The sequence below is a fragment of the Anomaloglossus baeobatrachus genome, chromosome 1 (assembly GCF_048569485.1).
Source record: "Anomaloglossus baeobatrachus isolate aAnoBae1 chromosome 1, aAnoBae1.hap1, whole genome shotgun sequence".
Taxonomy (NCBI): domain Eukaryota; kingdom Metazoa; phylum Chordata; class Amphibia; order Anura; family Aromobatidae; genus Anomaloglossus; species Anomaloglossus baeobatrachus.
In genome coordinates, this window is record NC_134353.1 from 582,126,718 (window position 1) to 582,147,981 (window position 21,264).

Genomic DNA, 21,264 nt, shown 5'->3' on the forward strand with positions numbered 1-21,264 from the left:
ATGCTGCTCGCGTTACCGGTTGTAACTCATTATTATAACAAAAGTTATGTAATGTATTAATAAACTTACACAATACTGAGCAAATTTTGCAATTAATTGAGCAAGTCATTTATCAGCTTTTCTTTACATTTTCCTAAAAGTTAACATTTCTAAAATAGTGTGCAGTGATTTTCTGGACGTCTGTTGTTTTTCTTCTGCACGTCAAGGATAGACAAGGTCTCATCTCTGAATTATACAGACTTTATAAGGATAAGGCTGTAAGGTCAATTTGAATACATAGTTTGTATTAACTTCTGTCACTCCTTTTGGAAGACGGAATCTGAATGCCCTCATTAGTGTAATAACGAAAATGACCAATTCAAATCGCGCTAATTGTTCTCCCAGACATACTCTGTGTCCTGTAAAAACATGCAATATATAGATTTGTTAAGAGATATTACCTATGCATTTAGTAAAACAGATATTCACTTTATTTTCTCAACTCTGCAATGAAAAGTGAACGTATTGTATTGAAGATGAGAACTGAGGTTGGCGTTTACATTGAATGTAATTAAAAATTCTTTGGGCTCACCGTACGCCAACTTTTGTTACACCATGAGCCAGGATAGCCTGCATATCTTTTTTGTGCATTTTTAAAATAACTTTGTTAAGAAATGTGGTTAAATACACTTTCCCTTCATTACGCAAGTTAGGGATTGTGTATAGAGCGTAGGATAAAGTAATAGACATGCATCTTGTGCATACAGTTAAATTGCTGGTTATTGTTATTGGACAATTCCTTGTAGACTCATTTTTTGTAATAAAAAAAACTAAAGAAATTTTCAAAATAAAAAAAAATAAAATTTTGGAATATACTTTTTGTTACAGTTATATCCTACTATGTATCTTCATCAGTCCTCACTGTAAAGATGAGTGATCTATAATGAGATCATGTCAAATGACTACAGCTGGGAATGGCTGCAGCCGTTTTGGTTCATTGCTTGATGTTAAAGGGGAGCCAAAATTCCTGCTTTCTAAGAGATGACACAATTCGGGGGATTCTATAGGACATAAGTTGTTGGGACATTAGTCCATGTGGTAACATAACTAAGACCAATGTATTTGCCTTACTGATTTCATTGGGAGGGATGGTTGTCAGGCAATGTTGAAAGCAATACCCATAACCAGAATAACCAGTACTTTGGATAGCTGAAAGACCAGAGAGATTGCAAAATCAGGTCTTACCACGGGTATATTGTAGCTATAATAACTGCAACTATAATAACCTTATTTTGAAAGGTTGTGTCAGACAAAACCACTATATGAGCATCAGCAATGGTTGTTGACCCATGTGGAGATGGAGATAGACAGTAAAAAGGGTCAAGACCCACGCTGCCATATTGGAGACACTGTCACATATTATATTTAGTGATTTTATTTGTTTACGCGTTTTGTGGAGTACCTTTCTCCTTCCTCGGGAAAAATTAAATACCAGGTATGTGATTTTTCCTGAGGAAGGAGAAAGGTTCTCTGAAATGCGTAGAAAATAAAATTACTGAATATAATATCTGACAGTGTCTTCAATATTGCAGCGTGGTGTCTTGATCCTTCTTACCATCTATTCCAACACAAGGGTAGGAAGACAGACAGGGGAAAATAGACACAAAAGGAAAACACTCCAAGCAACTTCAGTGCAGCTAACACTGCATCTGCAATAGTCACAAAACTTCAGCTTCTTCCAAAGACTGTCACCTTCCAAAGTTGACATCTTATACAGTCCCTGACAGTAGTTCTCTCGCTTATCCATGTTATATAAATAAAAGCTTATAACCTGACTTTAAATTCATCCATTGGTTTCATAAATTACTCTTTTAAAAGTTGAAACCCTCCCAAATTTGATTCAGGTTATGAAAATAAAGTTGTTGCAAAACTGAAATATTGATCATTTAATGAACACAGAAAGGTCAGATTTTGGCAAGACAAAAGCTTTGTCGCCTTGTCATATAATGCACCCAATCCTGGTTTACATCCTCACCTGTGCTCACTAAATATTTGGTTAATTAGTGGGTGTTTATAAAAAGAAACCCAGCACCCCAGACCTTCAGTTGAACTGCAACTTGACCTCTGACAACATGCCAAAAATCCACCCTGCGACCAAAGCCTTGATTATCAAGAGGCTTAAGACCAGATCCACTGCAGAGGTAGCTGGCACCTTTAATATGTCTCAACGTCAAGTACAAAAAATTAAAAAAAAGATTTGAAGAGACTGGAGATGTTTTTGACAAGCCCAGGTCCAGCAGACCCCGCAAGACAACTGCTCAAGAGGAACATTTGTTGGTTAGAAAATCCAAAGCCAGCCCCTCTTCCACTGCAGAAGATCTCCAAAAGGCCTGGTCACCTCAGATCCTTGTGTCAACTAGAACAGTTTATAGGATTCTGTCTCGAAATGGCCTCCATGGTCGAATCAGTGCCCAGAAGCCAGCACTAAACAAAAGGCAATTAAAAAAATGTGTGGCATTTGCCAAGTCCCACAGCCTGCTAAACAGATGGATGCTGGAAAAAGTGGCAGAAGGTGGCTTTCTCTGATGAATTTTCAGTTGAATTACACCACAGCCGCCGCAAATACTGCAGGAGACCTACTGGAGCCCATATGGATCCAGAAAACAGTTAAGGTTGGTGGTGGAAAGATCATGGTCTGAGGTTACATTCAGTATGTGAGTGTGCGAAAGATTTGCAAGGTGGAAGGCAATATCAATAGCCTAAAATATCAAGAAGTATTTGCTACCTCTTAAATTCCCAATCATAAAAGGGGTAAAATTCTGCAGCATGATGGTGCTCCATCTCATACATCCATCTCTACAACAAAGTTCCTCCTGGAAAAGAAGATCAAGGTGCTCAAGGACTGGCCAGCCCAGTCACCAGACATGAACATCATTGACCATGTTTGGGGTATAATGAAAGAGGAAGCTTGGAAGACAAAACCAAAGAATCTAGATGAACTCTGGGAGGTATGTAAGACTGCATTCTTTGCTATTCCTGATGGCTTCATCAATAAATTCTATGAATCATTGTTGAACCGCATGGATGCAGCCCCTCAAGCTCATGGAAGTCACACAAAATATTAAATATAATAGCACCACAACTTCATTCTCCATTGTTATGCAACATATCTTTGTATTAGAAGTTAATTATTTGTTTGACTTTCACATTACTTTCTGTGGGCGACAAAACTTTTGTCTTGCCAAAATCTGACCTTTCTGTGTTCATTAAATGATCAATATTTTAGCTTTGCAGCAACTCTATTTTCATAACCTAAACCAAATTTGGGAGGGTTTCTGCTTTCAAAAGAGTAATTTATGAAACCAATGGATGAATTTAAAGTCAGGTTCTAAGCTTTTATTTACATAACAGTGATAAGCAACGAAACTTCTGTCAGGGACTGTATAAGAGAATCTATAACCGACATCATATGTTTAGACATGTGACTACTTATAGTGAAAGGGAATGGTCACAAACAGCTGCACCTGTCACATACCCATAATGTCGCGCCTGCACATTTAGCTCACCGGGGCAAGCAAGGGCAGTTATGTTTTCTGCTCTGCCCGCGATATGGCAGAGCGAACTGCACCTGCGCGAGCCAACCTAACTGCACAGGCGCGAGATTTGAAAATACGACGAGAAGGATGACGGAGGTGTCATCCCGTCAATCAAGCAAGGAGGACGGCGATCAGCGGCTGGAGGGGAGAAAGGAACAGAAAATGAGCCCGCCCATCTGGCCAACACATGTAACTAGCATATTTAACGTCAAAGTTTTATAAAGTTATTTTTGGGGTCTGGAAGGGGAATCAGGTGCACCTTCATAGAATGCAGGCAAGGAGCTGCAGAAGGGGATTCTTTTAGTTTAATAGGTAAAAATCTGGTGACAGGTTCCCTTTAAATATAAGATGCACACCTGTGCACATTAAGGTGCTGTGACCTTCTGCTCCCACACTCGACAGGTAACCCCCCAGAGCGGGACACACCCATTATATTAGTGTTATTCCAGAGCCCATGCTGTCGTCACAGAGCCATGTCATTGCTTTGGTGTACATTGGTGCCAATGTAGAGGTGGTGTGGTGACATCATTGTGGTGATGTTTTCATAATGGCAAATGCATAGTGTTCATTTTAAAAATCCACATCAGCCAGCCAGTGATTGTAACTGCACACTACAGTTGGGGTACACCCATCCTCTGGACAGTTAGTGGATATGTTGCTGATGACATCATGTAGTGATGTCTTATTTTTATGTTCACTCTGTATTGGAAGTGTATGGTGAAATGACATATGAAAGGTATCATGGCTCTGAGTCAGAAAACATTTTGCTCTGCTATGGCAGAATCCTTTATCTATAGGTCAACTGTCTCTAAAATGGAAATCCTTATTTTGGCTTTAACAGTAGACCGTAACAGCAGAAAAGGAAATATATTACAATATATACTGTATATATTATTATTTTATTTTAGCTTGTTTGGAAACAATTTGTTTAGTAAAAATAAAAATGAAAACGTCAACATCCAGTCTGCACAATGTGCACATCCTATTTTCGAAACTGTGTGAGCTGAGAATAACCCAAAAGCTTTCAGAAGCCAATTGACATGGAAATGCTAGTCCTGAAAGTATTCGGCTCATCGCACGGTAATGTAAGGAGACTGATATCAACTCACCAGCAGAAAATGGCAGGAAGGCCTCATTTGGTTTAAAGTTTCCATCCTTGTCTAAGAAATGTTTGGGGTTGAACTTATATGGCGTTTCCCAGTACATGGGGTCATGTAGCACAGAGTCAATATTGGGTAAAATATTTATGTCCTGAAACAACAAGGATAGCCAGAAAATACATATTACTTATAATATATCTCTGAAAACCTACACATTATAATATTTCTTTAAAGTAGTTGTCCAGGACTGAACAATTGATGATCGAATACCAAAATATCCGACTTCGCGAATATCCGATGAATAGGTCACCGCTATTCGACTATTTGCGAATATTTGACGCGCAATGCAAGTTTATGGGAAACCCGAATTATTTCACGTTGGACCTAACGGCGAGCTGTGGTGACTAAGGAAAAGGCCGAAATGGATGGGAAAACGCAGTCTCTCTCTCTCTCTCTTCCCTCCGTGGAGCTGGAAGCCGGAGCAGCGGGGACTATATATGTATCGTTCCTGGAAATTGCGCAAAACGTGTATGTAGATGACGCTGTGCAGCCAAACCAATCAGAGTAACACCACAAAAAAAATGGCTGCGGCGTTACTGTGAGAGTAAGCAACATCAGATGTGTTCATTGGCTGGAAAACAAGCGCCAGGAAGACAGAAATGAAAATATCGTAGCGAATGTTGTTTCATCCGTCGGATACCGAATGGTGCGAATAGCCTGTTATCTGTTGGATACCGAATGGTGTCGAATACATTCACTCATCCCTAATGATGACCTATCACACAGTTCTGAAAGCACATGCAGGATGCAGAAAGTACCTAACGTGATCTCAGACAGTGTTTGCAAATGAAGCAGGATGATCTCACCCAACTGTGAGATCTGTGTCTGCCTACAGTCACTACTCTCTGTGCTTACCAGCATTCTGCATCGTGCACATGCTTAAAGCCATGTAAATGCAAAGAGTTATTTGTTATGATGAAATGAACTGCGCATGCTCGGCCAACTGAAAAGCCTCTAGGATGGAAGGCTAAAACTCATGGATGGAGTAACGACAGGGTACACATTTCAGAAGATGAAAGTTTGTTACTTTAACGGAGCATAATTTTGAATAGTTGTACAGTAAATTCCAAAAATATTAATTTACAAGTTTTCTGCTTAATTAAGTTATCATTTATGGTGGCACCACCCCTTTTAGAAAATATTTTACATTTTATACACATTTAATTGTTTGTACAGTATAACACTGTTCACATTAGAGTAATAACTGAAAGCTGGATGGGACGCAAAAGTGCAATAGGGCATTACCCAAACAACAGGGTTAAGTGGTGATGTGGTAGTGCTCAGCTGGTGTTGTTGTGAGAAAGCACAATACTTTATAGGCACCAGATATAAATACAGCTGCTGTTCCACCGGTCGTGCATTGTAATGTAGAGATCGGTTGGATGTGGGTGTGCTAGTCAATATGGAAGAAAAGATATCCAAAAATCCAGGGTACAATGAATGATAGTCTCTCTGTGGTTTCTTCTGATAAAGACATTATAGTAGATAGTTCAAAGCGCATTGAGAAAAAAACAGTTTATCATTCATTATACTCCAGATTCTTTGGAAATCTTTTCTTCCATGCAGACCAGCACATCCGCCCAATCCTCCTGGTTCTCGGAGACAAAGCAGCTGGAAAGTCAGTTTCCATATTTTGATTTAAGCGCTCAGTCTGCCCATTCGACCGAGGATGAAAGGCAGGAGAGAAAGACAACTGCATTCCCAGTCGATCAGAAAATGCTTTCCAAAATTTGGAAACAAACTGGGTTGTCCGATCTGAGACCACATCGTAAGGAACCCTGTGAAGCTTCACAATCTCATTGATGAACACATGAGCCAGAGTCTTGGTATTTGGAAGTGCTGGCAACGTGATGAAATGTGTCTGCTTGCTGAAACTATCCACAACCACCAAAACCAAGTCTTTCCCGAAGACAAAGGTAGGTCAGTAAGGAAATCCATGGATAAATGCGTCCATGGTCTATTCGGAAAAGCCAATGGCCGGAAAGATCCCTGATGTTCCCCAATAAGATTAAGGAGCAAATTAGGTAGCACAAACAACCTCCCTGAAGGGTGAGAAGCCGAGGCCTCCCCCTGAGCTTCCAACACCTCCCCCTTCAGGTCTGGGCACAAGGCTGAGATTACTAATCCCTTTTGCAAAATGGATACCGTGTTTACATGATCACCACCACCAGGGAGAAGAATAATGCATCTGCTTTGATGTTTTTAATGCCTGGACGGTAAGTGACAGTAAAATTAAACCTTGTAAAAAACAAAGACCATCTAGCCTGCTTGGGATTGAGATGCTTAGCAGACTCAGAATATGACAGATTTGTATGGTCTGTGATTACCATAATGGAATGAACTGCCCCCTCCAGGCAATGGTACCATTCCTCGAAAGCTAACTTTATTGCCAAAAGCTCTCTATTGCCAAAATTTCTCTTGGCCAAGGACCATTTCTTGGAAAAGAAAGCACAAGGACGCCATTTACCAGGCGAGAGACCTTGTGACAACACAGCCCTAACTCTCACCTCAGATGCATCAACCTCCATGATAAAAGGCTGCAAAACATCAGGCTGACTGAGTATAGGTGCTGTGGAAAAACATCTTTATAAAGCAGAAAAAGCCTGCTGGGCGGAGTCCGACCATTTAGAGAAATCTATCCCTTTCTTTGCCATGTCAGTGAGAGTCTTTACAATTACCGAATAGTTCTGAATAAATTTCCAGTAAAAGTTGGCAAACCCTAGAAAGTGCTGTAACGCTTTCAGGCTTTCTGGACGATCCCAGTCAATGACAGCAAGTTGCCCGAGTGACAGCGATGAAGTCACAGGTGAGTTGCGGTCTCGGGGGGAGGATCCAGCTAGCCGCGGGTAACCTGAGTGACAGCAGCACTAATCGCACTGCTCAATTCAGTCACTCAGGGGATTAGCGGTCCCCAGAGAGTCCTTCACGGGTGACCACTAATCAGTACGCGACACAGACAGAGCCGCGGTATGACAATGAAGTCGGGTGAAGTTCACCCGAGTTCATTCTCATCGCGCAACTCTGTCTGCTGTCAGCGGGTATGTATCAACGACAGTTTACATCACACACATGGACATTCCACACGGACATTCCATGTACACATACACGTACATTTAACACGCACACACGGACATTTTACACGCACACACGGATAGCATACGCCATCACACGGATGACAAACGTACCGGAGAAACACCCATAAAAAACGGAACACGGACCCGAAAAACGGACTGTGTCACACGTACGTTTTTTATGCGGAAGTGTGTTTTAGGCCTTACATGTAGCTGATGTGTCTCCATATCGGGTGAATAGATCACAATATCGTCCAAATAAACCACCACAAACCTGCCCACCAAATGGTGAAAAATATAATTCACAAATGTTGGAAAACGGCAGGGGCATAAGTTCAGCAAAGTTACAGCAACAATACCTCAGATGAGTGCAAGCTGCCTGCTTGCATCTGTGACGCCCTGGTCTATCAGGTCATCACAGGGTATTGTGCAATCTGCCCTTCTGCACAGTATCCACATCCTCCTTGGTTACGGGTCCCTGGCCTTTGGTGTTGCTAAGAACTAGCTAATCAAAATCCTAGGAACACTCTGCACCACACCCACCAGACACACCAATGGGTAGCCTGAAGGGAATAGGGCCGCCTACTTAGGGGGTTGGTTAGGGAGGGTCAGGAGCAGTCAGTTGAGGAATGACTCTCAGGAGGAGAGGTCAAAAGTCAGAGAGTGTTGTGTTGGAGTTGAAAGTGAGAGGAGGTTGGGAGCTGGGCTCCTCGTTTACTAGGTGGCAGACGTTGGTCTGGGCCTGGTAAAAGCTGGAACCCCGGTCGCAGGGGATTGTGACAAGGGGCACAGAACTGCCGAGGAGGGCAGCCGGCGGCCTTGTGCCATCTCCGGGTAGGGGCCAGGGCATAACAGGGTACGTGGACCCTAGGCTGGGAAGTAGCTTTAAGCGTCCTGGTAATTTACCTGAGGAGGACGGATTTGTTCTCCACCAGCTCCAAAATCGGGGTACTAGCGCAACAAGAGGGATAGGACTTTCCCAATCCGTAGTCCAGAAAATCCCAAGTGTGAACCCTGAGAGCAAGCTCACCCAGTTAGCCACACTGGTGAGCGGGACCCGACTAGTTCTACACTACAGGGGCCAATGTGTAGAAAGGTGCCAAGGAAAAGGCCACAGGCTATCAAGCAACACCAATGGGCACGGGATCCAGGCGTGCTCCCTCCCTGCTGCAGTGGTGCTCAGAACTTTGGTTTACAAGTTGTCGGTGTCAGCGTTATTGGACTGAGTGATTACGCAGTGACCCTTACCTCCCTAACGGTATCCCTCTGCCAGCATCGCCGAGCCCCGGGGCATCCCCCCCTACCCACGGAGTGGTTAAACACCTGGCTGCCATCCCATCGCCACCGGGTGCTCCCAACGGCAGCGGTGGTACTCCACCTTACCACACACCGTGGGTGGCGTCACGAACTTTAAGCATACTGTCCCCTGTAAATACCTCCCTTTTTTTTGTTTTGAGTGGTTGCACGACCCCCGAGGCGGCAGAACCGCGGATCCGGATCCAAGCAGTTCCGGCTGCTGACACGGGGGCGGCACACATCCAGAGCTTGAATTAACTGAATATCATCAGCACAAGTCCAGGGAAAATGAGAGTATTTAAACCCAAGGGGAAATACAGATAATTAGCAGCTAACGTGAAGAGGAGCTCTGCTGGGTCTTAAAGGGAAAAGGATGAAAATCCAGCAGAGGAGTTCCTACAGTAGTATACTGAATACTGATAACAGGAACAATAGAAAGTCAGGGAGCATTTTGTGCAGCCAAACGCTTTGACCTTCTATTGCCGGACACCACAATACTGTCTCACCTGTGACACACCCGTGACATATAGATAGATAGAAATATATATGCTAGTGATAGCCCATATTATTTACAGTGTCTTTTAGGTTTTCTTCATGGTTTCAGCATTACCTTACTTTTTGACTTACCTTTTTTATAGAAAAACCATCAAGAGAAATGTCCTTTACACTGCGCCTAATGACTCCAGCAGCTGCAATATTTCCAAATCGTTGAATTTCATGAATTACTGCATTGGTGTAAGGAAGCCTCTTCCTGTCTTCATATGTAATTGCAGAAGAGTCCTGAAGAACTTGATCTATCTCTTTGTGTATGTTTTCTGTGATTAGAAAATTTAGCCGGTCAGTATCCTACATGTCTGGCATAGTTTGACACATATGTATTAATTTTAATTAGGTAAATTGCATACAATATATATTAACGTAAAGGGAACCAGTCACCTTGTACATGGAAGTCAAATCTGTGGTCACCATTGTATAGAGCAGAAGGCGCTGAGCAGTTTTGTAGGAAAATAAATTGTATAAATTGTATTTTAGTCAAAGAAATTTCTCCTTATTATTTGGTTAGAAGTAGAGTTGAGCGCGGTTCGTGGTTCTCCAGTTCGCGGCTCGAGTGATTTTGGGGGCTGTTCTAGATCGAACTAGAACTCGAGCTTTTTTGCAAAAGCTCGATAGTTCTAGATACGTTCGAGAACGGTTCTAGCAGCAAAAAAAACAGCTAATTCCCAGCTGGCTTTCCGCTGTAATAGTGTAAGTCACTCTGTGACTCACACTATTATGACATTTCAGTGTATAGTGTGCGGGAACAGCGCGTTCAGATCACTGCTGTATGGATAATGGCGATCACCATTTTCTTTTTTTTTTCCTTGTCTTCCTTCCCTAAGCACGCGCGTGTAGTGGGGAGGGCCAGCATGTCAGCCAATCCCAGACACACACACAGCTAAGTGGACTTTTAGCCAGAGAAGCAACGGCATGTGTGATAGGATGTCCATGTCACATGTCCCTGCATTATAAAAACGGACATTTTCCTCCAGCACGCCATTATCTGCCTTCTGCGTCCTTGGTGTCAGACATCACTGGCGCAGCTCCTATCTCCGATACTGCTGTGTACGCTCTATACACAGCGCTGTACAGCTTAGGGATAGCACTTTCTATCAGTCCTTTTAAGGGCTCATACCGGCAGGGTCAGAGCCATAGGTGACAGGTCCTGAAAACAGAGTTTAACAGCTACACAAGATGACAGTGTCTGTGTAGCTAAGGTCAGGGATTTCCTCGCTGCATTTCCCCATTAGGAGGGATAGAAAGGCAGGCTTCCTTTCCTGTACCCAGAGACCCACAACCCTGACACTGTACCCTCCTGCCCTTTGCACACTCCAACTCATTGTAGCTAAGCCATTATACTAGCAAACACTGAGTGAACCTAGTGGCATCCTAAACGTGGCTATTGGACTTCTGTATAGTCCCAGTAGTGCAAAGATATTTGCAGCACGTCTGGCTGCATTGCACACTCAAACTCATTATAACTAAGCCATTATACTAGCAAACACTTAGTGAACTTAGTGGCATCCTAAACGTGGCTATTGGACTTCTGTATAGTCCCAGTAGTGCACAGATATTTGCAGCATGTCTGCCTGCATTGCACACTCAAACTCATTATAACTAAGCCATTATACTAGCAAACACTGAGTGAACTTAGTGGCATCCTAAAAGTGGCTGTTGGACTTCTGTATTGTCCCACTAGTGCACAGATATTTGCAGCACCTCTGCCTGCATTGCACATGTGAAGCCCCGCCGGTGCTGTATCGGTGCATACCTTCAGGGACTCCACGTAGCTGGTGCTGGTCACAGGTAGGGAATCTTCAGTTTTGATCGTGACGCCACTCTCAGTATTGCGGTCAGTGGGGACCGCCACTGCAGGTTAGGGGACGCCTGGGGCTGATGGTGTGTGCAGTTAGTTGGAATAGCCTCCTGAGAGTGAGGCAAGCCCCCGGGGCCCGGTGTAGGTTTGTAGTACCACAAGGCGCAGAATAACTCCACACAGGCAGAATTGTCTTTCAAGGGCTTTACTCACAATTGATGGCAGGGTGAGTAGCCCGGGCGTAGCTGAGATGAACCAGATGGGAACCAGGTATCCTTCAGGCTGACTTTATGAGGGTGACTACTGACTCGCCTTCCTTAGCCCTTGGTGGTTTGGGGTGACCCCGACTTTTAGTCCCTATGGGGGTCGCCCAGGGAAGATGCTGCAGCCTCTCTCCCCCTTTTGTTTGCCGTTTGCTTGTTCCCCGGACCAGGCCACTCCAGCTTCTTGCCTCCTGTGACCTATGGGCCCTCACTGCGGTTACGTGGCTGCGGCTTTTGTGGTGTTGTGGTGTGGGCTTTGAGAGCCCCACACCGGCAGGTTTAGCAGAAGAAAGCTAGATCTATCTTCGCTTCGGGATCTGCCGCCCGGTTGGGCCTGGTGCTCTCTAGCAGTCTCCTTACTTCCCACTCCGTGCTTTCTCTCTAGCTGAAGCTGGCTTTCAGGCAGCACTCCTAGTTGACCGTTCTCCCCCGTCAGTAGCCACTGCGCGGGCGCTGTTAGACAGCAACAGCCCCACAGGTCTGCTCCTCACTGAGCCCTCTGGAGTTCTCTGCTCTAACTGACTCACTGCCCCTCCTCTCCTGTTCTTGCCTACGCCACCTAGCAACCAGACTCTCCACCACACCCCTTGAGAGGAGATGGAGGCTTTTGGCCCCCTCCACTATTCCAGTGAAGGTCAAGGCTTTTCCCCCTCCTGGGATCCCCAGGGGTCCTCTCATGGGTACATGTGTGAGACCTGATCACTATGCGCCTGTGTTCCACACCCCTGTCAGCCTTCTGGATTACCTGTATTGTACTGTCCCCAGCATGGGTGCAGTACTCAGTGGTGCCTGACCAAGTCAGGGGCGCCACATTCCCCCTTAGTTATCACCAGCACGTCCTCGGGCTGCAAGACAACATTTTAAAATGCATAAACATTAAAACATGTAAAACATTTTTAAAAGCACCAGGTACCATACATCACCACCCTCCACCCACAAGTCCGTTAACCCACCCAAAACCCTTTCACGTTGGCCGCGACTTCAGCCACTTCTGGCAGGATGTAGAGGCGGCTTTCCTGGGCTGGTGGTTTTCAGGGTATACCTGGCCTGGTGGATCCGCGCCTTCAGCCTCTTCTGGCAGGATGCAGAGGCGGCCTCCACAGTTGGTGCTGACCAGGTACCCTCTTTGTGGTGGTGAGCCAAGGCCCCATAAACAGGCGTGCTCTCTGGTTGCAGGTGAGCCAAGGCCCTATATACGGACGGGCTCCTCCTGGTTGCAGACGAGCCAAGCCCCTAAACAGGCTGACTCTGGTGGCGGTGGTGCCCTTTGGTGTAACTATTTACACTGCGAGAGTTTGTGGCTATAGCCAGTTCATAGCCTTAAGGTTTATGGTTTTCTCACAATAGTTTTTGTGGGCACATGCTTAAACTTGGGAACGTTGCAAAACAAACTGGTCAAAACTTTAACTTCTCTTCTTACTTTACTTTTCTCTACTCCTCCATACCAGGGCTTTGGCCTGTTGGGCTGCGGCACCTGCTGCTTTCTTGCTCTTTGTCGTCGTCTGAGGTAGTTTCATCTGTAGGTTCCTTGTCTTTTCTCTCTTGATCTTCATCTGTGTCTTTATCTCTGTCTTTTCTTTCTTGTAGCATGGGGTGGCTGTAAGGTTTGCTGGTGCATAGTGCTACGTCAAGCGCGTACAATCCTCTTTCGCCTTCATGCATAGTGAACTGGACTGAATCTCCCATCTTTAGATTTCTGCCAGGGTGTCCTCTAGGCAGATGAGCGCTCACATCTCTTCTGTTGACAAATATCCTTCTTTGATACCAGGGGCTACAATAAAGCCGTATCCGCTTTTCAAGTTGAAATCTTCCACAACTCCTCTGCAAAGGGGTCCTCTAACCTGGGCTTTGGACCTTCTCAGTAACCTCTTCTCCTGTAGGTCTCTGGCTGTGACTTCTCTCTGCTCTGGAGACTGTGGTGCAGGGGACAGCGTTGTTCTGTTGCGACGCCTTGTCCTGCGACCTGAACTCTGCGTGGTACAGCTTGCAAACTCCCATGTGAGACTTTTAGGCAGATCTTCGTCAGCGGACGGTGTCAAGTCCTCCTCATCCCAACGGGAATAGGGCAACATCTCCGGCTCTGAGTATAGATCCACTGCTGGTGGCTCCGGAGTCAGCTCCTCAGCTTCCTGGCCTCCTCTCCCCCTTAGTTCTTCGCTGCACTCTGGTTGTGGCAGTGCTGGGGATGGGCTTTCTTCAGTTGGTCTGGGCGGTGGACTCTCTGGCGCGGCTGCAGGGGTTGCCTGAATCTCCTTGGGGGTATGCGGAGGGAGCAGATACCGATCCACCATCTCTTGTGGGAACTGGGCCTCTAGATCAGCCTTCAGCTTCCAGTATTCGGGGTCCTCTCCTATCAGGGTCTTCCTAGCAGGGACCTCTCTGGACTGGGGAGCGGTGTCTGCTCTGGCCTTGCAGGCCGGGGTAAACGATGAGGTAATCTCTTCTTGGCGGGCCGCGCCTGGCATGGCGGCGGCCTGGTCTTGGCGGGCCGCGCCCTGGATGGCGGCGGCCTGGTCTTGGCGGGCCGGGCCTGGCATGGCGGCGGCCTGGTCTTGGCGGGCCGCGCCCTGGCTGGCGGCGGCCTGGTCTTGGCGGGCCGGGCCTGGCATGGCGGCGGCCTGGTCTTGGCGGGCCGCGCCCGGCATGGCGGCGGCCTGGATCTGTGTCGCTGTTGCAGGGGGCTCTGTGCAGGCTGGGCTGGACGTCGCTGCAGCAGTCTGGGCTTGGCGGGCCGCGCCTGGCGTGGCTGCGGCCTGGTTCAGCACCTCACTTGCGGCGCGGACGAGCGTTGCTGCGGCGGTGGGGTCTCGGCGGGCCGGGCCTAACAGGGCGGCGGCCTGGGTCAGCGTTACGCCTGCGGCGCGGATGAGGGTCGCGGTGGCAGCCGGTTCTTTGCGGGCCGGACTGGGCGTTGCTGCAGGGACCGGGTCTTGGTAGGCCGAGCAGGGCACCGCTGCGGCCGCTGGGGCTTGGAAGGCCGCACCTGGCGTGGCTGCGGCCTGCTTCAGCGTCGCCGCACCGGACGCCTCTTCGGGGACCGCGGGCGTGGCAGCAGGGGTCGGGGCACTTGCGCTGGCCGGGGCATCACTCGACTCACCCACCGGTGGCAGCATCGGGGTCTGCGTCATCGCCGTCCTGTCTGGCACTCGGCGCGCGGCTCTCCTTTCATAGGCCCGAACCGCCGCGGTCATCTCCAGCATTTCCATCCGTTCTTCCCGGATCTGCTCCACAACCCGGTTCTCCAGTCGGTCACAGAACTGGGCCAGCTCCCGATACCACCAGGCAGCGGAGCCCGGTTCTGGATTTCTGCGGTCAGACGCCATTTCTTCTGCGCCCTCTTCTGCACGACTCTCCAGCTGTGGACTCGCCGTTGCCTCTGATAGCAAGCTGTTCAGTTTCTGCTCTGCCTCTTTCAGCAGCTCCTCTCCCAGCAGCAGGCTTGTGGCCCTCTTTCCTTCCCGCCGTCTCTGGACGCTTCCGCTCTCATAGCTGGCAAGGTCAGAACTCTGCAGGGGATCTCTGGGTAGCCACACCTCTTCGTGGGCGGTAACTTCTCCCAGCGCGGGCTGCTGTTGTTTTTCAGCGCGCTTTTCATGGTGGCAATATGGCGGCGCTTCCAATTTTCCAAGCGGACCGCCCAGGCACATGGTCACCTGTCTGGACAGGTCTAGTCCTTATCCTGTTCGTGACGCCAGATGTGAAGCCCCGCCGGTGCTGTATCGGTGCATACCTTCAGGGACTCCACGTAGCTGGTGCTGGTCACAGGTAGGGAATCTTCAGTTTTGATCGTGACGCCACTCTCAGTATTGCGGTCAGTGGGGACCGCCACTGCAGGTTAGGGGACGCCTGGGGCTGATGGTGTGTGCAGTTAGTTGGAATAGCCTCCTGAGAGTGAGGCAAGCCCCCGGGGCCCGGTGTAGGTTTGTAGTACCACAAGGCGCAGAATAACTCCACACAGGCAGAATTGTCTTTCAAGGGCTTTACTCACAATTGATGGCAGGGTGAGTAGCCCGGGCGTAGCTGAGATGAACCAGATGGGAACCAGGTATCCTTCAGGCTGACTTTATGAGGGTGACTACTGACTCGCCTTCCTTAGCCCTTGGTGGTTTGGGGTGACCCCGACTTTTAGTCCCTATGGGGGTCGCCCAGGGAAGATGCTGCAGCCTCTCTCCCCCTTTTGTTTGCCGTTTGCTTGTTCCCCGGACCAGGCCACTCCAGCTTCTTGCCTCCTGTGACCTATGGGCCCTCACTGCGGTTACGTGGCTGCGGCTTTTGTGGTGTTGTGGTGTGGGCTTTGAGAGCCCCACACCGGCAGGTTTAGCAGAAGAAAGCTAGATCTATCTTCGCTTCGGGATCTGCCGCCCGGTTGGGCCTGGTGCTCTCTAGCAGTCTCCTTACTTCCCACTCCGTGCTTTCTCTCTAGCTGAAGCTGGCTTTCAGGCAGCACTCCTAGTTGACCGTTCTCCCCCGTCAGTAGCCACTGCGCGGGCGCTGTTAGACAGCAACAGCCCCACAGGTCTGCTCCTCACTGAGCCCTCTGGAGTTCTCTGCTCTAACTGACTCACTGCCCCTCCTCTCCTGTTCTTGCCTACGCCACCTAGCAACCAGACTCTCCACCACACCCCTTGAGAGGAGATGGAGGCTTTTGGCCCCCTCCACTATTCCAGTGAAGGTCAAGGCTTTTCCCCCTCCTGGGATCCCCAGGGGTCCTCTCATGGGTACATGTGTGAGACCTGATCACTATGCGCCTGTGTTCCACACCCCTGTCAGCCTTCTGGATTACCTGTATTGTACTGTCCCCAGCATGGGTGCAGTACTCAGTGGTGCCTGACCAAGTCAGGGGCGCCACACACACTCAAACTCATTGCTACTAAGCCATTATACTAGCAAACACTGAGGAAACTTAGTGGCATCCTAAAAGTGGCTGTTGGACTTCTGTATTGTCCCACTAGTGCACAGATATTTGCAGCACGTCTGCCTGCATTGCACACTCCAACTCATTGTTACTTACTAAGACATTATAATACCAAAAATTGAGTAAACTTAGTGGCATACAAGAAGTGGCTGTTGTACTCCATTAGTGCCCCACTGGTGCAAATCTATGTGCAGCACCTCTGCAGGACACCCTCCTGCTCTGTTTTTAATAAGCTATAATGATAGCAAAAAATACTGCCATTTAGTGGCATCATAGAACTGGCTGTTGTATTTCATTATTGTCCCACTGGTGCCAAGCTATTTCTAGCACCTCTGCATGACACCCTCCTGCTCTGTTTTTAATAAGCTCTAATGGTAGCAAAAAATACTGCCATTTAGTGGCATCATAGAACTGGCTGTTATATTCCATTAGTGCCCCACTGGTGCCAAGCTATTTCTAGCACCTCTGCATGACACCCTCCTGCTCTGTTTTTAATAAGCTCTAATGATAGCAAAAAATACTGCCATTTAGTGGCATCATAGAACTGGATGTTGTATTCCATTATTGTCCCACTGATGCCAAGCTATTTCTAGCACCTCTACATGACACCCTCATGCACATTTTGCTACGCTATTGTTATAGCAAACTCAGGGAATTCATTGCTGCATTTGATAATTCAGAGGAATAGAAAGTGAGGCTTCCTTTTAGCTTTTCCTTCTGTTCATAGACAGCATCTCCAAGTCCACACCCGAAGAGCAATTTCTCCTCCACGTGTAAGTGTGGAGAGGCAGCTAGTGCGCATGCGTGTGCCGATTTAACCCAGCTGCAGCCTAACTATAGTGTTTCGCCTAGTGAGTATGCTCAGCCTGACTGTGCCATTCCTGAGGCTAAGTCTTCATTTCGGGATACAGCGCATGCTCCCACACTTAGTGTGAAAAGCCTCTTTGCACAGGTACTTGCATTCCGTGCCAGGTCTAAGTCCTGTTTTGTGCCGAGACACCATGCTAAAGCTGATAGTCTTTTTTCAGAGACTCTATTTCATGCAACTGACCATGCTCAGGCACTTACTGCATCAGAAACTAGGTCCGGTAATGAACTCTTTGGCCCTGCCCCTGATGTGGGGGGGCCCATATAGACCACAGGGCATCAGGTGTCCTGACGATGTGGCCAGGCCACTCCCAAATGGCTTGCAGAGGCCCGCCCCTATGACTTGTCACCTCATTATTGATGGTCAGACGATGACTGGTGAGGTGTTTGTGTCGTGGCAGCCATGAGGTCATTATTGAAGTTGCGGTTCCAAATAGGACGCTAGTTATGCCACTCATGACGTGTCACTCTGCTTTTGTCTCCAGGAGGTGCATTGTGGTCCACCCTGGTTTGGGGCGGACCCAGGTTATAAAACGGGCTGGAGCCAACAAGGAGGTGCGCAGTCTTCTATTATGCTCCGAAAGAGCACACCTCCATGTGTTGAACCCATTGCGGCTTTAGGCCAGAGGTAGGCAGGGATAGGGCGTCGATGCAGGCCGCCACCACAGTTGGTAACGCAGAACGGTTAAGACCAGCTCCTGTCCTACAAGTCCTGCTTGTGCAGTCCAGTGGCATTAAAGGCCTGCTGCTGCTGATGCGCCTGCTGTCCACAGATGTGGCCCCAATGCACACGGTCAGCGTACTCAATGGCCCCTGTGATGTTAACAGGGAGTTCCTGGGCTGGGTGGGCGTGTGGACCCTGTGAAACTAACAGGGCTCCCAGTCTCAAGATCCGAGTGGCGTCTAACTCGGTTCAGGCAACTATTAGGCTATGTGCGCACGTTGCGTACAGTTCACTGCAGAAATTTCTGCAGCGATCTGAAGAGCACATGTGCGCTTTAAATCGCTGCAGAAATGTCCGTAGTGAAGCCGATTCCATGCGCTCTGCCTGCAGCTCCTCCCATAGACAGAGCAGGAGCTGCCGGCAAAGCGCAGGAAAGAAGTGACTGTCACTTCTTTTTACGCAGCGCTTCGGCACTAGCCGAAGCGCTGCGCTCTAAAACGCCACGTGCGCACGGCCCCTGCACAATCTCCATAGACTGTGCAGGGGACGCAGGACGCATGCAGTTACGCTGCGCTACAAAGCGCAGCGTAACTGCATGTATTTACGCAACGTGCGCACATAGCCTTAGTTTCATAGCCACACAGATCTGTATCCTCCACCTAACCTTCCATTTGCCAACCTCTCCTTTTCCATCTGGGAGCACGGTGGACATTGACTGCTGATGGGGATATATACCTTTCTCTTTCTTTTCTTATTAATTTTCGTTATATACCGGTAACATAGTATATACCACCTTATCCAAATCTGCCAGTCCCACCGTAACAGATGGTGTTTCTTCATCGAATGTTACTTTTGCTTAACCACCAAACCCACGGACAAAAACTTTTTTCCCCTTTCCAACACACCTGTTCCCCTTTCCACCAGCATTTGTCCTTTTTCAACTCATTTGGTATATGACCAAAAGTGCAACTCTGCAGGGACACCGTACTCAATGCCATCTCAGCCCAGCAGCCAGCCCTCGGTCCCTCAGATGTGGACAAGTAAAAGCCCATTTCCTCCTATCCATGACAAAGCGTTGAGATTCACTCTGTGCAGCACTGGTGTTTACTGGAAAAGCAGATCTAAGAATCCGTACCACCTTCTGCAGATACTCCTGTATACGTGCGTCCCTTTCTATGGCTGGAATTATTTCGCCAAATTTTGTCTTGTACCGGGGATCTAACAGTGTGGCAACCCAGTAGTTAGCATTACTTCGAATTCGTACAATCCGAGGGTCATGTTGTAGGTAGTGCAGCAAGAAGGCGCTCATGTGTCTTGTGCATCCAGGAGGACCAAGTCCTTGGTTTGTTGGTGGCAGAGAGGTGAGAATTGTGCCTCCTTCCTCTGCCCTCTCCCCCCAACCTCGCACAACCGAAATGTGAGCAAGCTCATCTGCTGAGTCTTCCATGCCCATCGCAAGTTCGTCCTCCATTTCTTCATGGGCTCCTGCACCTTCCTCAACAATTTTTGCTGATACTATGCGCCCTTGTTAATCCCTATCCCCCACCATGACTGCCGCCTAGGTGCCGCTCAACGTATGGACCTTGTACATCTTATTATCCCTTCTGCATATGACTCCTCCTGTACTTCCTCCCCTTCCTCTTGGACCAACACCTGACTCCGAATAATGCTTACAGTGTGCTCCATCTTGTAGATGACCAAAATTGTCACGCTGATAATGGCATCGCTAGTGCTAAACATCTTCGTCGACCTTTGTAAACTGTGTAGAAGGGTGCATAGGTCCTTGATCTGACACCACTCCAGCAGCGTGATCTGCACCACCTCTGGATCAAGTTAGCCCAGGGTATACATCATACCGTATTTCAGCAGGGCTCTGCGGTGCTGCCACAGACGCTGCAACATGTGCAGATTCCAATTCCTGCGTGTCGGAACATCGCATTTCCGGCGTTTAACCGCCAGACCCCAAGACTTCAGGAGCGATGAAAGTTGTTGAGCTGCTGGGTGCGAAGGATGAAAGTGAGCACATAGCAGCGTGCCCGCTGCACAAGGCCATGTAGGCCGGGATGGTATTTTAAAAATTGCTGGAGAATCAGATTCAACACGTGAGCCATACAAGGCACGTGTGTCACATTGCCCTGACGAAGGGCCGCAGACAGGTTTGCATCATTGCCGCACACGGCTGTTAAGTCACCAACGTAGTCCACTCAATCAATTTGTACTCCGGTCGCCAGGTGACAACGTGTTCCTTTCGTGCATAGTGCTGATGATGGGAAAGGAGTCGATGCCTGCGGCGCAGGTGGACGCAGGTTATGGTCACCCACTGGGTTGCGTTACCTTGACAGATACAGAACCACAGGCTGAATGTTGGTGGTGGGTATCTCACAGATGAAGTACCATCATTCAGCTACAACCAATGGGAAGACACCACACCCTTTTTTAGGCCCCTCCTGTCTGCAGACCACTGCCAGACAAAGCTATGAACCTCTTGTTACTGTTACCCCCAGTTCAGTTTTATGAGTTTGTGTGCTTGTTACCTGACTACTTTTCCTGCTTGCTGTTTATGTACCTCGTTGGCCGATCCGCATTTCACCTCTGCTTGTTTTCTGATTAAGTCCTGGCCATCCCATTCTGTTCCTCTTCCTCAATTAATGTTTTTGACCCTGCATGACTACTATTCTCTGGAACTGCAGCCTTCCACAGGTATTGATCAACTTGGGCCCTGTGTAATTCCAAATCACTGTATAGGGGTTAAAGGGTTTCAGGGTTCTGGGTGTCCAGCTTGGTGAGTGGCTTGCCTCTAGCCTATCCTTTACAGCCCATCTGAGTGTGTCGATCCAGGCAGGCGTTACACCGTGCCCTCTGCAGAAGGCCATGTTAGCCGGGATAGTGTTTTAAAAATTGCTGGACAACCAGGTTCAACACGTGAGCCATACAAGGCACGTGTGCCACATTGCCCTGAAGAAGGGTCGCAGACTGGTTTGCATCATTGTCGCACCCGACCTTCCCTGGCTGCTGGTTGAGTGGAGACAACCATTGATGAAACTCGGTCTCACTCTCCAGAGCTAACCATCCACAATTCCTCAGCGGTGTCTCACATTTC

The 21,264-nt window shown here is 48.0% G+C and overlaps 1 protein-coding gene across 1 annotated transcript in view; it reads right to left on the reverse strand.

Annotated features, from left to right (window-relative positions):
- Positions 1-219: 219 nt before the first annotated feature.
- Positions 220-21,264, reverse strand: part of CYP2E1 (cytochrome P450 family 2 subfamily E member 1) — a 110,043-nt gene continuing 88,998 nt past the window's right edge. Inside the window, exons 7-9 of the mRNA XM_075340003.1 lie at positions 9,730-9,917; positions 4,685-4,826; positions 220-398 (exon numbers count right to left, since the gene is read on the reverse strand). Coding sequence (XP_075196118.1) covers positions 220-398; positions 4,685-4,826; positions 9,730-9,917 — 509 coding nt within the window. The remainder of the gene's footprint in view (positions 399-4,684; positions 4,827-9,729; positions 9,918-21,264) is intronic.